At 41.3% G+C, this 15,177-nt stretch overlaps 1 protein-coding gene across 4 annotated transcripts in view; it reads right to left on the bottom strand.

Annotated features, from left to right (window-relative positions):
- Positions 1 to 6,642: 6,642 nt before the first annotated feature.
- SGSM2 (small G protein signaling modulator 2) overlaps positions 6,643 to 15,177 on the bottom strand; it is a 551,979-nt gene continuing 543,444 nt past the window's right edge. For 2 of the 4 annotated variants that reach the window (XM_030185727.1, XM_030185730.1), the window contains 2 exons: positions 8,672 to 8,839; positions 6,644 to 7,619 (listed from right to left, as the gene is read on the bottom strand). In XM_030185727.1, coding sequence (XP_030041587.1) covers positions 7,531 to 7,619; positions 8,672 to 8,839 — 257 coding nt within the window. In that variant the 3' untranslated portion in view covers positions 6,644 to 7,530. Of the gene's footprint in view, positions 7,620 to 8,671; positions 8,840 to 15,177 lie in introns of all 4 variants that reach the window. The other 2 variants (XM_030185728.1, XM_030185729.1) reach the window with 2 other exon arrangements.

Here is a 15,177-nt window from a genome sequence, read left to right as displayed (position 1 = left end):
TTCAACCACAAAATTAAGGTCCGGCTGGGGCAGCTGGTACAGGAGCGGACAAGAGAAGGAAAAATTCTAGACCTAGTCCTAAGTGGAGCGCATGATCTGGAGCGGGATGTAATAGTGATGGGGCCATTTGATAACAGTGCTACTTGTTTGGCATGGGAACTTTCAGAAAACCCCGGATTTATTCTTTTATTTTAGGAGACTTCCCAGCTCACACCATGCCTTTATAACTTTAAGGATGTTTTGGCAAACCTGGGGCTATAAGTATTCCTTTTTCACAGTGCTTCCCACATTTCCATAACATCAAGAAGCAGCTCTTCCACAGCATATGTTTATTGGGTCTCTTGCACTGGAACAGATATCGCATTGTGTAGTATTTGTATGTAAATTGCTCTGGGGGTAGTACTTTGTGCTCTCATGTGTTTGCAAGCCTGTGATTTTTTCCATTAGAAGAACACCTGCCACCTCCTTAGGTGGATCTTTTACAAAGGCACACTAGTGTTTTCAGTGTACCCTAAGTTAACTAAGATGTCACCTCAAAAGCTCCTGTGCTTGATCAGTTTTCTTACATTCTTTTTTATATCATTTTATATCAAACAGGACCACTGAAATCAAACTTTCTTCCACCTTTACAGTGGCAAAGGAAAGAAAAAAAGGGCAGCAGGGTTTCTGAAATGTTTCTGAACACAGATCAATTTCAGAGCTGGGTTTGGGACATAGCGATGTGTTATACAGGTAGTCAATTATTGGTGGTTTTTGTCTTATATCATTTAATCCTTTTCTCCAATATGTCCTTAGACACTATGCTTTAATGGATATTTTATGTAACCCAGTGCTTGATGCTGTACAGTGGAAGCAAAGAGCACAAGTAGTTGGAAAATTTGACAGAAGATAAATCTTTTGTTACTTCTCAATGCAATTTAATTTTTCTTTGAAATGTTAAATTCTGCCTTACCCTTACCAGCAGGAAGACGTTTTTAGCTCAAGCACTGAAGATGGAAGGAAAGGGGGAAGCGAGTAAAAGGATGATTGCACCCTGTCTATTCAATTCAAGGCCCTCTACCAATTCGATCCACCCTGTCACTACAATATAATTTGTATCCTGGTATGACAGTCTCCCACTCTCCGTCAGCATTTAAAAAGGAACTAGAACAGCTTTTAAACTAGAAGCGGGCGGAAGGCCGACAGTCGCTCAAAAGCGCATGGTTCAGGATGAGGTATCTATTGAGGATATCATCCAGACATGGAAGAATAGCTTCCTTGTAAGTAAGGATGCCAAAGAAACCGTAGTGGATCATCTGGCCTTAAGTAAAATTAATAATAACCAGACAGAAAATAACATATTAACAATGCCATGTATTAAACGTGATATAAAACTGAGCGACAAGCATGCATTGAAATGTCTATACGCAAATGCAAGGAGCCTGAGACATAAGATGGGAGAACTGGAATATATTGCACATAATGAAAAATTGGATATTATAGGCATCTCTGAGACCTGGTGGAAGGAAGATAACCAGAGGGACACAGTCATACTGGGCTACAAATTATATCATACTGATAGGGTAGATAGGATTGGAGGAGGGGTAGCACTGTATATTAATGAGAACCTTGACTCAGATAGGCTGCAAATATTGCAGGATACAAAACCCCTATTGGAATCTTTGTGGTTTGAAATTCCACGTGAAAAGGGGAAAAAATGGTGATAGGACTGTACTACCGTCCGCCTTGCCAGGACGAGCAGACGGACGCAGCAATGTCAAAGGAAATTAGGGAAGCAAATAAAATGGGAAATGTACTAATAATTGGTGATTTCAATTATCCGGATATAGACTGGGTTAATGTAATATCGGTACACGCTAGGGAGATAAAATTTATTGATGAAATCAAGGACAGCTTCATGGAACAGCTGGTTCAGGAGCCGACAAGAGAAGGAAAAATACTAGACTTAGTCATTACTGGAGCTCATGATCTGGTGCGGGGGGTAACGGTGCGAGGGCCGCTTGATAACAGTGATCATAATATGATCAGTTTTGATATTGGCATTGAAGTAAGTGAACTTAGGACATCAAATACACTAGCGTTTAACTTTAGAAAAGGTGATTATGACAAAATGAGAAAAACAGCAATGTCAAAGGAAATTAGGGAAGCGAATAAAATGGGCAATATAATAATGGGTGATTTCAATTACCCGGATATAGACTGGGTTAATGTAACATGAAATCAAGGACAGTTTCATGGAACAGCTGGATCAGGAGCCGACTTTGGAGCCCATGATCTGGTGCGGGGGGTAACGGTGCGAGAGCCGCTTGATAACAGTGATCATAATATGATCAGTTTTGATATTGGCTTTGAAGTAAGTGATCTTAGGAAATCAAATACACTAGCGTTTAACTTTAGAAAAGGTGATTACGACAAAATGAGAAAAACGGTGAAAAAAAAGTCTGAAAGGAGCAGCTCACAGGGTAAAAAATTTGCATCAGGGGTGGATGCTGTTCAACACCATCCTAGAGGTACAGGACAAATATATTCCGCACATTAGAAAAAGAGGAAAAAAGACCAAACGTCAGCCGACGTGGCTAAACAGTAAGGTAAAGGAAGCCATTAGAGCTAAAAAAAACAATCCTTCAGAAAATGGAGAAGAGAACCGACTGAAAATAATAAGATAAAACATAAGGAATGCCAAGCCAAATGCAAAGCGGAGATAAGGAGGGAAAAAAAGGACTTTGAATAAAGTTAGCGTTAGAAGCGAAAACACATAGTAAAAAATTTTTTAGATTCATCAAAAGCAGGAAGCCGGCCTAAGAATCGGTTGGGCCGGTGGACGACGGTGGTGTTAAAGGGGCGATCAGGGAAGACAAAGCCGTAGCGGAGAAGTTAAATGAATTCTTTGCTTCGGTCTTAACTGAGGAGGATTTGGGAGGGACACCGGTGTCGGAATGGGTATTTGAAGTGGGCGAGTCAGAGAAACTAAACAAATTCTCTGTAAACTTGGAGGATGTAATGGGTCAATTCTGCAAACTGAAGAGTAGTAAATCACCAGGACCGGATGGTATTCATCCAAAAGTATTAATAGAAGTGAAAAATGAACTTGTAGAGCCACTGTTTACTATGCAACCTATCCCTAAAATCAGGTGAGGTACCGGAAGACTGGAGGGTGGCCAATGTAACCCCAATTTTTAAAAAAGGTTCCAGAGGAGATCTGGGAAATTATAGATCGGTGAGTCTGACGTCGGTGCTGGGCAAAACGGTAGAGGCTATTATTAAGAATAAGATTACAGAGCACATACAACAACATGGGCTCATGAGATATGGAGGGGCATTTTCGAATGGGGATGCCCATCTCTAAGGGCACCCATCTCCGAGGACAGCGCTGCAAAGGGGCGGGACAGACCGTATTATCAAAAAAGATGGGCGTCCATCTTTTGTTTCAATAGTATGGTTGGTGCCGGCCAAATGCATAGGATTTGTTCGGATTTGAGATGGTCAGCATCGGTTTTCAGCGATAATGGAAACCAAAGCTGGCCATCTCAAAAACGAACAACTCCAAGGCATTTGGTCATGGGAGGGGCCAGGATTTGTAGTACACTGGTCCCCCTCACATACCAGAACACCAATCCTAGGGGGCACTTTTTTTTTTTTTTTTTTTAAAGAAGTTTTTATTAAATAAAGATCAAACATACAAATGTAACTGCAAGTATTCAGTCGGATACTTTCCAGGTTAATAGTGTAACATCGTCAACATAGCTTTAACCAACTGTTTATATCCCCCTTTCCCCCCATCCCCCACCCCTCCCTCCCTCTTATTGAAGTACCAAGGTAGAGTCCGGTTGTGCCAACCACTCCGTGTATGGATCCCAAACTCGATGATAGGGTAGCAGGCGACCCAGTCGCATAGCAGTCAGCTTAGACATCAGCTGAATATTGTACAATTTCCGCAGAATCGTCTTTAGTCCCGGTAGAGTCTGTTGCTTCCATGCCGCTGCCAGCACTAATTTGCTGGCCACCAATATCTGAGTGGCCAATTCATGCGCGTACTTTTTGCTGCCCTGAAGTCTTATATGTAGCAAGCAATGGTCCATTTTCATGGGAAAAGCAATTTTTGTTATACTAGCAATCAGTTTCAGAACCCTCGTCCAATACTGTTGAGCCTGTGGGCAAGCCCACCAGATATGGACCATGTCTCCCTCCATACCACATTGACGCCAGCAGAGAGCAGACCCCCCATCTTAGCTAGTCTCTGTGGTGTGTAATACCAACAATATAGTATTTTATAGCCATTTTCTACTAAAGCATTAGAGACTGATACTTTAAGTAAAGATGTAAAGACCCTTTCCCACATATGATATTCATATGATACCCCCAGTATTTTTTCCCACTTTCGTGTAAAGTGCAGGATGGGCTGTGACTGTAGTAGGAGTGTTTTATATAACCTAGATATCCCGCCTCTTCCTCCTCCTCCAGCCAATGCCCGCTCCAATTGCTAGGGAGCACTTTTAAAATTTAAAAAGAAAAATTAAAATATCTTGGGTGCTAAGCCCCCCAAATCCCCCCCAAACCCACTCCCCACAACTCTACACCATTACCATAGCACTTTTGGGTGAAGGGGGTAACCTAGATGTGGGTGCAGTGGGTTTTTTTTTTTTGGGGGGGGGGGGTTGGAGGGCTCCCATTTACCACCACAAGTGGAACAGGTAGGGGGGGGGGATGGGCCTGGGTCCACCTGCCTGAAGTGCACTGCACCCACTAAAAACTACTCCAGGGACCTGCATACTGCTGTGATGGAGCTGGGTATGACATTTGAGGCTGGCAAAAAAAGTTTTTAAAGTTCTTTTTTTTGGTGGGAGGGGGTTAGTGACCATTGGGGGAGTCAGGGGAGGTCATCCCAGATTCCCTCCGGTGGTCATCTGGGCAGTTGGGGCACTTTTTTGGGACTTGGACCTAAAAAAAAAAGGGTCCAAAAAAAGCGGACTAAATTCTCGCTAGGGCCGCCCTTCTTTTTTTCCATTATGGCCTGAAGCCGGCCATCTGTTAACCCATGCCCGCCCCTGTCCCGCCTTCGCTACTGTGCCGACAACGCCCCCGGGACCTTTCGCCGTCTCCACAACGGAGTGCAGTTGGGGCCGGCCAAAATCGGCTTTCGATTATACCGATTTGGCCAGATTTGAGAGATCGCCGGCCATCTCCCGATTTGTGTCGGAAGATGGGCAGCAATCTCTTTCGAAAATCAGCTGGAAAGTCAGCATGGATTTAGTGATGGGAAATCTTGCCTCACCAATCTACTGCATTTTTTTGAGGGGGTGAACAAATGTGGACAATAGGGAGCCGGTGGATATTGTGTATCTGGATTTACAGAAGGCGTTTGACAAAATGCCTCTTGAAAGACTCCAGAGGAGTCTTGGGATCGGAGGTAGGGTATTATTGTGGATTAAAGAGCTGGTTGAAAGATAGGAAGCAGAGAGTAGGGTTGAATGGTCAGAGAAGAATAGCAGAGAAAGGTAGTTAATGGGGTCCCTCAGGGGTCTGTGCTGGGACAGCTGCTTTTTAATATATTTATAAATGACCTAGAGCAACTAGTGAGGTAATTAAATTTGCAGATGACACAAAGTTATTCAGGGCCGTCAAGTCGCAGGAGGACCTCGCGAGACTAGGAGATTGGGCATCCAAATGGCAGATGAAGTTCAACGTTGACAAGTGCAAAGTGATGCAAAGTGGGAGAGAGGAACCCGAATTACAGCTATGTCATGCAAGGTTCCGCGTTAGGAGTTACAGACCTAGAAAGGGATCTGGGAGTTGAAAATGTCTGCTCAGTGTGCTGTGGTGGCTAAGAAAGCCCACAGAATGTTGAGTATTATTAGGAAAGGGATGGAAAACAAACACGAGAATGTTATAATGCTGTTATGCCATGGTGAGGCCACATCTTGAGTATTGTGTTCAGTTCTGGTCGCTGCACCTCAAAAAAAGATATAAAGGCATTGGAGAAGGTGCAGAGAAGGGCGACGAAAATGGTAAAAGGGATGGGAGGACTTCCCTATGAGGAAAGGCTAAGACAGTTAGGGCTCTTCAGCTTGGAGAAGAGGCGGCTGAGGGGTGATATGATAGAAGTCTACAAGATAATGAGTGGAATGGAGCAGACAGACATGAAGCGTTTGTTTACACTTTCTAACAATAATAGAGCCAGGGGACATAAGATGAAGCTAGAATGTGGTAGATTTAAAACAGATAAGAGAAAGTTTTTCTTTACTCTGGAACTCGTTGCTGGAGAATGTAGTGACAGCAGCTGGCCTTGCTGAGTTTAAAGGGGGTTTGGACAGATTCCTGAAGGAAAAGTCCATTGAACATTATTAATTTAAATTTTTGTTTTGTTTTGGGTTTTTTGCAGGGCTCTTGAGGCCTGGATTGGCCACTGTCGGAGACAGGATGCTGGGCTCGATGGACCCTTGATGGAACATGGCGGTGCTTATGTTCTTATGTACTTCCACCAGGTCTCACAGATGCATATTACATCTAATTTTTCATTTACTACAATATATTCTAACTCTCTCATCTTATTTCTTAGGTTTCTGACCTTTGCATATTGACACTTCAAACTGTTGTTTTGTACATCTTGCTCAGCATTTGACAGTGCTTTCTAAGCATTTCTAAGTGCTTTGAAAATGAGCCCCCTGGTCTACTATGGTCTCTATTGTAAAATCACTATTGGGATACCCTATTTTCATTGTCTTCCTTGTTTAGGTGACTGTCATATTTTGACTGGTTATTATTTAACACTTGCATCTCTCATGGACAACAGCCCACTTCAGCACCTTCTTTTTGAATACCTTGCAACTAAGAGGCAGATTCATAGCTAAAGAAAACCCAGATCTAATAAATACTAAATGGGAGATGTGATCACTTGGAATTTTATTAACAAATCCAAACAGGTGTTGTAACACTCAAGAGAGATGCGTTATGGAGAAAAGATATGAATTCAGCACTTTAATGGGGAGTTAGATTAAGCAACATTTATAAGAAGGGGAGTCAAACAACAGTAGGGTAGTGCTACAGGGCTGATGGATTGGCTGGGGCAATGCACGTGCTGTGCCCCTCTTCAGACGGAGATCATGTTATTCAGCTTTAGGTTTTTGACTCCTAATGGATCAAGCTTGGAAAATTTGGAGAGTTTTCCAGTAAACATTGAAAAATAGGTGGTCTTAAGTTTTTAGGTCCCTCACACATGAAAATGTAACTTCAGGTAAGCCACAGCCTTCTCTATCTCACACAGATATCCACACACAGACAACTGCAAAGAGTAGGTACAGTGCCAGCAAGTCAGAGAACAGAGGAAGGGATCATCCAACACATAACCTCATGCCCTGGTGGAAAATTCAAGGATATTTTTTCTCTCTTAAAAGTCTTACAAATCATGAGAATATTTACTACATTACATGGAAAATGTCTTAAGAAAACATCGCTTCGAAGTGACTGTTCAAGAAAATGTTTCATCCACAGGGTGCAAGCAAGCATACTCCTTTCCAAGCTGACACAGCTGGATCACTTATTGTCAATCAGCATCTGCACTTTGGAGACTAGCTCCCTGGCTATCCGCAGGATGAGCTGGGCATCGTGGTGTTCGGCCATCTCTGGATTTGAACAGAGGAGAGAGAGAGAGAAAAAAAAAAGAATCCAGAGACCATAAGAAATTCTATTGTGCTGAACAGTGGGCTTCATTGATGCACCATGAACAACTGCAGATGTGTGGCATGGCATTCTGCAAAATGCTCATTGCATGACTTTCTCTCCCTCTACCCTATCAGGAATGTGCAGATTCACTGTTGAACTATATGAAAAACTTGCAAGTTCAAAAGTTATGAACCAGTGCTGGGTTTGTCCAGTTGTAACTGTGGATTTGTAATTCTTGCTTTGCTTTAAGAAACTGGATTTACAAGTTCATAGATGCAATGGGGGCAAAACAAAGCCTATTTCTGATGAGCTTGAGCTATCAAAATTAAAGAGCAAGATCTAGATTCCCAGGCTTCCAACACTTGTCCTGGTGCCCCCATAGTCCTATTGACCTACAAGTGAATCCACTCCGCAGCTCCTCAATACCTTTCCGCTCTCATCTCTCCCTACACTCCTCCCCGTGAACTCCGTTCGCTGGGTAAATATCTCCTGTCATCCCCCTTCTCCCCCACTGCTAACTCCAGGCTCCGTTCCTTCTATCTCGCTGCTCCCTATGCCTGGAATAGACTCCCTGAGCCGGTAGGTCAGGCTCAGTCTCTGGCTGTCTTCAAATCCAGGCTTAAAGCCCACCTCTTTGCTACTGCTTTCGACTCCTAACCATGACTCTCTTACTCAATACCCTCACTTATCACCCCCACCACTGCAATTTCCTCACCCCTAGCTGTCTGTTCGTCTGTCCAATTTAGATTGTAAGCTCTGTTGAGCAGGGACTGTCTCTTCGTGCTCATTTGTACAGCGCTGCGTAAATCTAGTAGCGGTATAGGAATGTTTAGTAGTAGTAGTAGTAAATGGTCAGGTGATCAGTGCGCATTTTTATTGTGGGTCTTCTGAAAACCTGATTGGCTATGGGGACAGCAGAACAGGTTTGGGAAGCCCTGGTCTAGAAGGTGTGTGGCACTGGTATTCTCAAGACACTGCTTTGTTGACTTTCTTTTGAGTATATGTCTCTTACCATTAAAGAATTTGATGATGTCCGTGAAGTCCATGTTATTGTCGCGTATAATCTCTCGGTATACTTCCACCAGCGCTAAGGCAATGAAGAGGACAAAGTGCGCTGAGGAGATGTGTCGCGCTGCCCAGATCACCTCCCACACAGCAAATACATCCTCATATAGAAGCTCTGAAAGAAAAAAAAAATTACCAAAACACTGGTGTAACTTCGAAAGATGGTAAGGGATTTGGGGTAAAAAATTTTAAAAACCTAGGACATAATGCCACTTCTGGGTTAGAAATAAAGTACTCAATAAAACAATGATGCTGTACTGGTCTACAAGATTTATTGGCCAACGACGACGACTTGACACAGCTGTGTTTCAGCCCACTGGCATAAAAACTGCTAAAGTAAAAATAATATAGTACATAAAGAAGTAAAAGAGTTAGATAACATTGAGCATATAAATAACAAAATGATATAAAAACATATACCGGATAAAACAATATGTACAATGACACAGTAAAAACTTGATGATTGACTTTTTGAGCAAAGCCATAATTAAATTTGCAATACTGTCGTCATTATAAACAGAACAGCATAATGGTATAATAATGAACAGAATGCCCAGAATTAAAAACATTGATGTACCTTCTTATGTTGTGTGGCTACGTCTATCTGTATCAGTTGTACGTCACAAGTATGTCAAATTTTATCTACAAACAAAAGTACATGGAGTGTAATTTCAATATTGATCGAGTTGAAAAATATATAAATGTTAGTTAAATATCATGTTTTTACTGTATCATTGTACATACTGTTTTATCCAATTTATACATTTTTATATCATGTTATTTATATGGTCAATGTTGTCACAGACCAAGAAAGGGATCTAGGTGTCGTCGTCGTTGATGATACGTTGAAACCTTCTGCTCAGTGTGCTGCTGCGGCTAAGAAAGCAAGTAGAATGTTAGGTATTATTAGGAAAGGAATGGAAAACAAAAATGAGAATGTTATAATGCCTTTGTATCGCTCCATGGTGCGACTGCACCTCGAATATTGTGTTCAATTCTGATCGCCGTATCTCAAAAAAGATATAGTGGAATTAGAAAAGGTGCAGAGAAGGGCAACAAAAATGATAAAGGGGATGGGACGACTTTCCTATGAGGAAAGGTTGAAGCGGCTAGGGCTCTTCAGCTTGGAGAAAAGGCGGCTGAGGTCTATAAAATAATGAGTGGAGTTGAACGGGTAGATGTGAAGTTTCTGTTCACACTTTCTAAAAATAGGGGCATGCGATGAAGCTACAATGTAGTAAATTTAAAACAAATCGGAGAAAATTTTTCTTCACTCAACGTGTAATTAAACTCTGGAATTCGTTGCCAGAGAATGTGGTAAAGGCGGTTAGCTTAGAGGAGTTTAAAAGTTTGGACAGCTTCCTAAAGGAAACGTCCATAGACCGTTATTAAATGGACTTGGGGAAAATCCACTATTTCTGGGATAAGCAGTATAAAATGTTTTGTACTTTTTGGGGATCTTGCCAGGTATTTGTGATCTGGATTGGCTACTGTTGGAAACAGGATGCTGGGCTTGATGGGCTGTGATCTCACCTGAGCTGGTCTTGGTTCATACAAGCCTAATGCATCCTGTTACAAATAAGATGGCTGCTACAACCTCTGACCTGAACATCTCTGTGTCAGCAAGATCCAGTTTTCAGCTTGTGGGATTCTGTGTTACAACCACCCTGTTATCACCCTGAGAAGCAGAGAAAGGGGAGAAAGGCTGAATGCAGACCAGAAAGTTTTGTGTTTTCAAGGTCACAAAACAAAGGACTCTTCTTGCCCATGCAGTGAGCTGGACAAGAAGAAGACTGGGTCCCTGATGTCACCTGATGGTGACTAAGAAAGCGGGAACAGAAGAAAGTCAGTCAGAGACCATCAGAGAGTTTGGACTGACAAGAGAAGGGAGAAGACCTGAAACACCTGTGAACTGCATATCTGGTGAAAACACTCATTGGCTCAGCTTTACCAGCCCTGAAGGATGGCACGGAGTGACTGAGACCTGCTTTCTGCAGAGAGAGACCCTGCACTAAGTCTGAGACTGACTCGCTGTGGAGGCAGCTTGAGTCTAAGAAGAAATCCACCCCCATTCTCATCGAGAGGCTGCCTTGAGAGACAGTGTGGTGAAATACTGTGGTTTACTTTCTATAGTCTTGGATTAGTGATTGGTGTTTATCTAAGAAAGATTGGTTACGTCATAACTTGTGGTCAGGAGATAAAGCTGCTAACAATCGTATTTTGCATAAGAAGTATCAGTTTCAGTAATAAAAATCAGGTTTCTGTAATTACCTAGTACTGTAGTCCAGAAAGAAGCATTCTGTATAATTTCTATTCAGTAGCAATATAGTTCTGTTTTTATGTTTACCAGCAAGTTCTATTTTTGTATTTTGCTAAACCTTGCTACAGAGTGATTCTACATTTGTACATCTTCTTATCTATAATAAATCTAATATATATCAGTTTTGGCTTTGGTTCCACTTCTCTATAACGGCAAATTTGGCTAGGTGCCAAAAGCAAGGTCCTAAGTACCCCTAGACAAGAATCCAGAATATTTGCTTGGGCAGAGTTCTGCATCATCGGACCCTGGCGTAAATAATAATCTGTTGGGAGTTGCTTTTCCTATAGGAATTATTTATGAGTTATTATACCTACAGGATATTTGGTCTTTCCCAGTATGGCAATACTTATAGTACATAAATAAGTACATAAGTATTGCCATACTGGGAAAGACCAAAGATCCTGTAGGTATAATAACTCATAAATTATTATATTATTTTTACTTTAGTAGTTAACTATTTTAAATGTTTTTATGCATAGACTCCTGAGACAGGCCAGTGGGCTGAAACATGGCCGTGCTGAGTCGTCATTGTTGACCAATAAATCTTCGAGACCAGTACAGCATTCATTGTTTTATTGAATCACCTTCATTGTCTCCCTAGTGTTATTATCTCTGTGAGGTTCTTTTGTTCTTCTGTATTTCTGTTAGAAATAAGGTCAGACCAATTATGTAAAAACCTAAAAGTGTGGTTTGGGGAGCCCAGATATCCGTTTGAAAAATTCAGATGTGAACATTAATGTGTCTCAAAGTTCTATCTTCAGTAACACTTTTGAAAAATGCACAGGTTGCTCAACACTGTTTAATGGCAAACCTTATCTTAAGTGCTTAATTTTCCGCTTTGATAACAAGACAGCTCATCCATTCCCTAAGAGATCCCCCGTGCCTGTTCCACACTTTCTTGAATTCAGACACAGTCTGTTTCCATCACCTCCACCGGGAGGCTATTCCATGCACCCTTTCCATAAAAAAGTATTTCTTAAAGATTACTCCAAAGCCTATAACTTCTTAACTTCATGCTACGCCTTCATTTTTCCTTCATTTGAAAAAGGCTCACCTCCTGTACATTGGTGCCACAGAGATATTTTAACATCTCTATCATATCATATGAAAGAAAAACTATACTAGGTCAGAACAAAGGTCCATCTTGGCCAATCCAGGTCACAAATAGTAGCAACATTCCATGCTACTGATCCCAGGGCTATATCCCCTCTCTTCCGCTTTTCTTCCAGAGTATACATTTATTTATTTATTTATTGCATTTGTATCCCACATTTTCCCACCTTTTTGCAGGCTCAATGTGGCTTACAATACATCATGAATAGTGGAAGTATGTAAGAAAATATACATTTAGTATAACAGAAGGGTCTTGGGTATCATATATATATAGTAATGATAAAACATGAACCCACAGACAACACAACCACAGCTCACCAGACCAAAAGAACAACCACCAACCAAAAGGAAAAACAAATACATACGGAAATAACCAACAGAAAGGGAAGAAAAGACACAACAAAACCAGATACCAAGAAAACAGGCAACAAATAAAAATCAACATATCTGTGTTCCGAACCGAACCCTATCATTCAATCCAAATAGGATACGTAAAAGCCAGATCAGTAGTAAATAAAACAGAGACTATCACAGACTGGATCACTACAGATAATCTTGACCTCCTATTCATCACTGAAACTTATGCCCACCAGGATACAAAATTACCCATTGGACAAGAAATGGAAAAAGAGGAGGAGGAATAGCCATAATATACAAATCTGAATTCACTATCACAACCACAGTTGAATCCATTCTGCCGCAACTCGAAATTGCCTCGATAAGAATCAATCACCCAAAACTGCAGGAACACCTTAACGCAGTCATACTTTACAGACCACCAGGCAACTGGCAAGACTCCCAAACACACTTCATGGACTTTATCTCGAACACCTGTGTCTCTGCCTCAAACCTCATCATAATAGGAGATATCAACCTGCACCTTGAAGACCTCACCACAACAAGCACCCAAGAATGCAAAGAGTTCCTACAACTGTGGGAACTTCACGAACCAAACACGCAACCAACTCACATTAAAGGACACACATTAGACATCATCACACACAAATTCGATCATGACTCAAACCTTATATTAACAGATACTAAATTGACACCTACACCATGGTCAGACCACTATAAAGCATACATCTCCCTCCAATGGAGAACGAAAGAATCACCTAACAAACAAACACGAAAAACCTACACCACGAGAGGAAAAATAGACTGGGTTATATTCTGGCAACAGATCTACCACAACGGATGGACAATAAAAGCAGACACAACCCAATTCCTCTTAGAATGGGATAATAGATGCAAATCAATACTAGACAATATTGCCCCAACTCAAACCTCACACAGAAAGAACTCAATACCATGGTTCAACGAAGAACTGAAAAAAATCAAAACACAAGTTAGAAGATTAGAACGGAAGTGGAATAAAAAGAAAGACGATCCAATACTTAACGCTTGGAAACAACTTCGAAGAAAATATAAATATACCATAAGACAAACTAAAAGACTATATTACAAAACTGAAATTGGACCAAACTACAAAGACACACACAAACTCTTCCAACTCGTGAACAAACTACTAGACACCACACCAGTCACAAACAACAGTAAAGACACACCAGGAGCCGACAACCTCGCTAAGTACTTCAAGGAGAAAATCGTACAATTGCGACTTAAAATACCTGTCAGCCCCATCAAATACGCTGTACTAGACTCAGAACCTGGAGCATACCCAGCAGACAGAACTTGGACCGAATTCGAGATACTATCGGAGGATCTCATCTCCCAAACGCTTAAAAGATTCACCAAATCGCATTGCAAACTAGACATATGCCCAAACAACCTTATGAAATCGGCCCCTCGACAATTTATAACAAACCTAACGAACCACGTGAACTTTATGCTACAGAATGGACTCTTCCCAAAGGAGAAAGGAAACATTCTACTCACCCCCATACCCAAAGATGCAAAGAAAAATGCTAATGAACTAACCAACTATAGGCCAGTAGCATTCACTCCCTTAATAACCAAAATAACAGAAGGGATGGTGACCAAACAACTCACAGACTATTTAAATAAGTTCTCTATACTACACGACTCCCAGTCAGGATTTCGTTCTAATCACAGTACTGAAACAGTACTAGTTACGCTCATGACTAAATTCAAACAAATGATTGCAACCGGCAAGAACGTACTACTTCTACAATTCGACATGTCCAGCGCCTTCAACATGGTTGATCATGGAATTCTATTACACATCCTCGAATACTTCGGTATTGGAGGCAACGTTCTCAATTGGTTTAAGGGGTTCCTAACCACACGCTCATATCAAGTGACATCAAATTCGATCACATCAACCACATGGACACCTTAATGCGGAGTTCCACAGGGATCCCCCCTCTCACCGACATTATTCAACCTAATGATGATACCCTTTGCCAAACTACTATCAAACCAAAACCTCAACCCATACATATACGCTGATGATGTAACGATCTACATCCCATTTAAACAAGATCTAAAAGAAATTTCCAACAACATCAACCAAAGTCTACATATCATGCATTCCTGGGCAGATGCATTTCAGCTGAAACTTAATGCAGAAAAAACCCAATGCCTAATACTTACCTCTCAACACAACACGAACAAATTTATCACCATCAACACACCAAAATTAAATTTGCCAATTTCGGACACCCTAAAAATTCTTGAAGTTACCATAGATCGGCACCTAACACTTGAGAGTCACGCGAAAAACACAACCAACAAGATGTTCCACTCAACGTGGAAATTAAAAAAAAAGAGTACGACCATTCTTCCCAAGGACCATCTTCCGCAATCTGGTACAATCATTGGTACTCAGTCATCTAGACTATTGCAACTCACTCTACGCTGGCTGCAAGGAACAAATACTCAAAAAACTCCAGACAGCCCAGAATACTGCAGCCAGACTCATATTCGGAAAATCAAAATATGAAAGTGCAAAACCCCTATGTGAGAAGCTACACTGGCTCCCACTCAAAGAACGCATCACGTTCAAAATATGTACTCTAGTTCACAAAATCATCCAT

This window comes from Microcaecilia unicolor, chromosome 13 (genome assembly GCF_901765095.1).
Source record: "Microcaecilia unicolor chromosome 13, aMicUni1.1, whole genome shotgun sequence".
Taxonomy (NCBI): domain Eukaryota; kingdom Metazoa; phylum Chordata; class Amphibia; order Gymnophiona; family Siphonopidae; genus Microcaecilia; species Microcaecilia unicolor.
The sequence above is the reverse complement of the archived record's forward strand: the minus strand, read 5'-3'. Positions and strand labels throughout refer to the sequence as shown.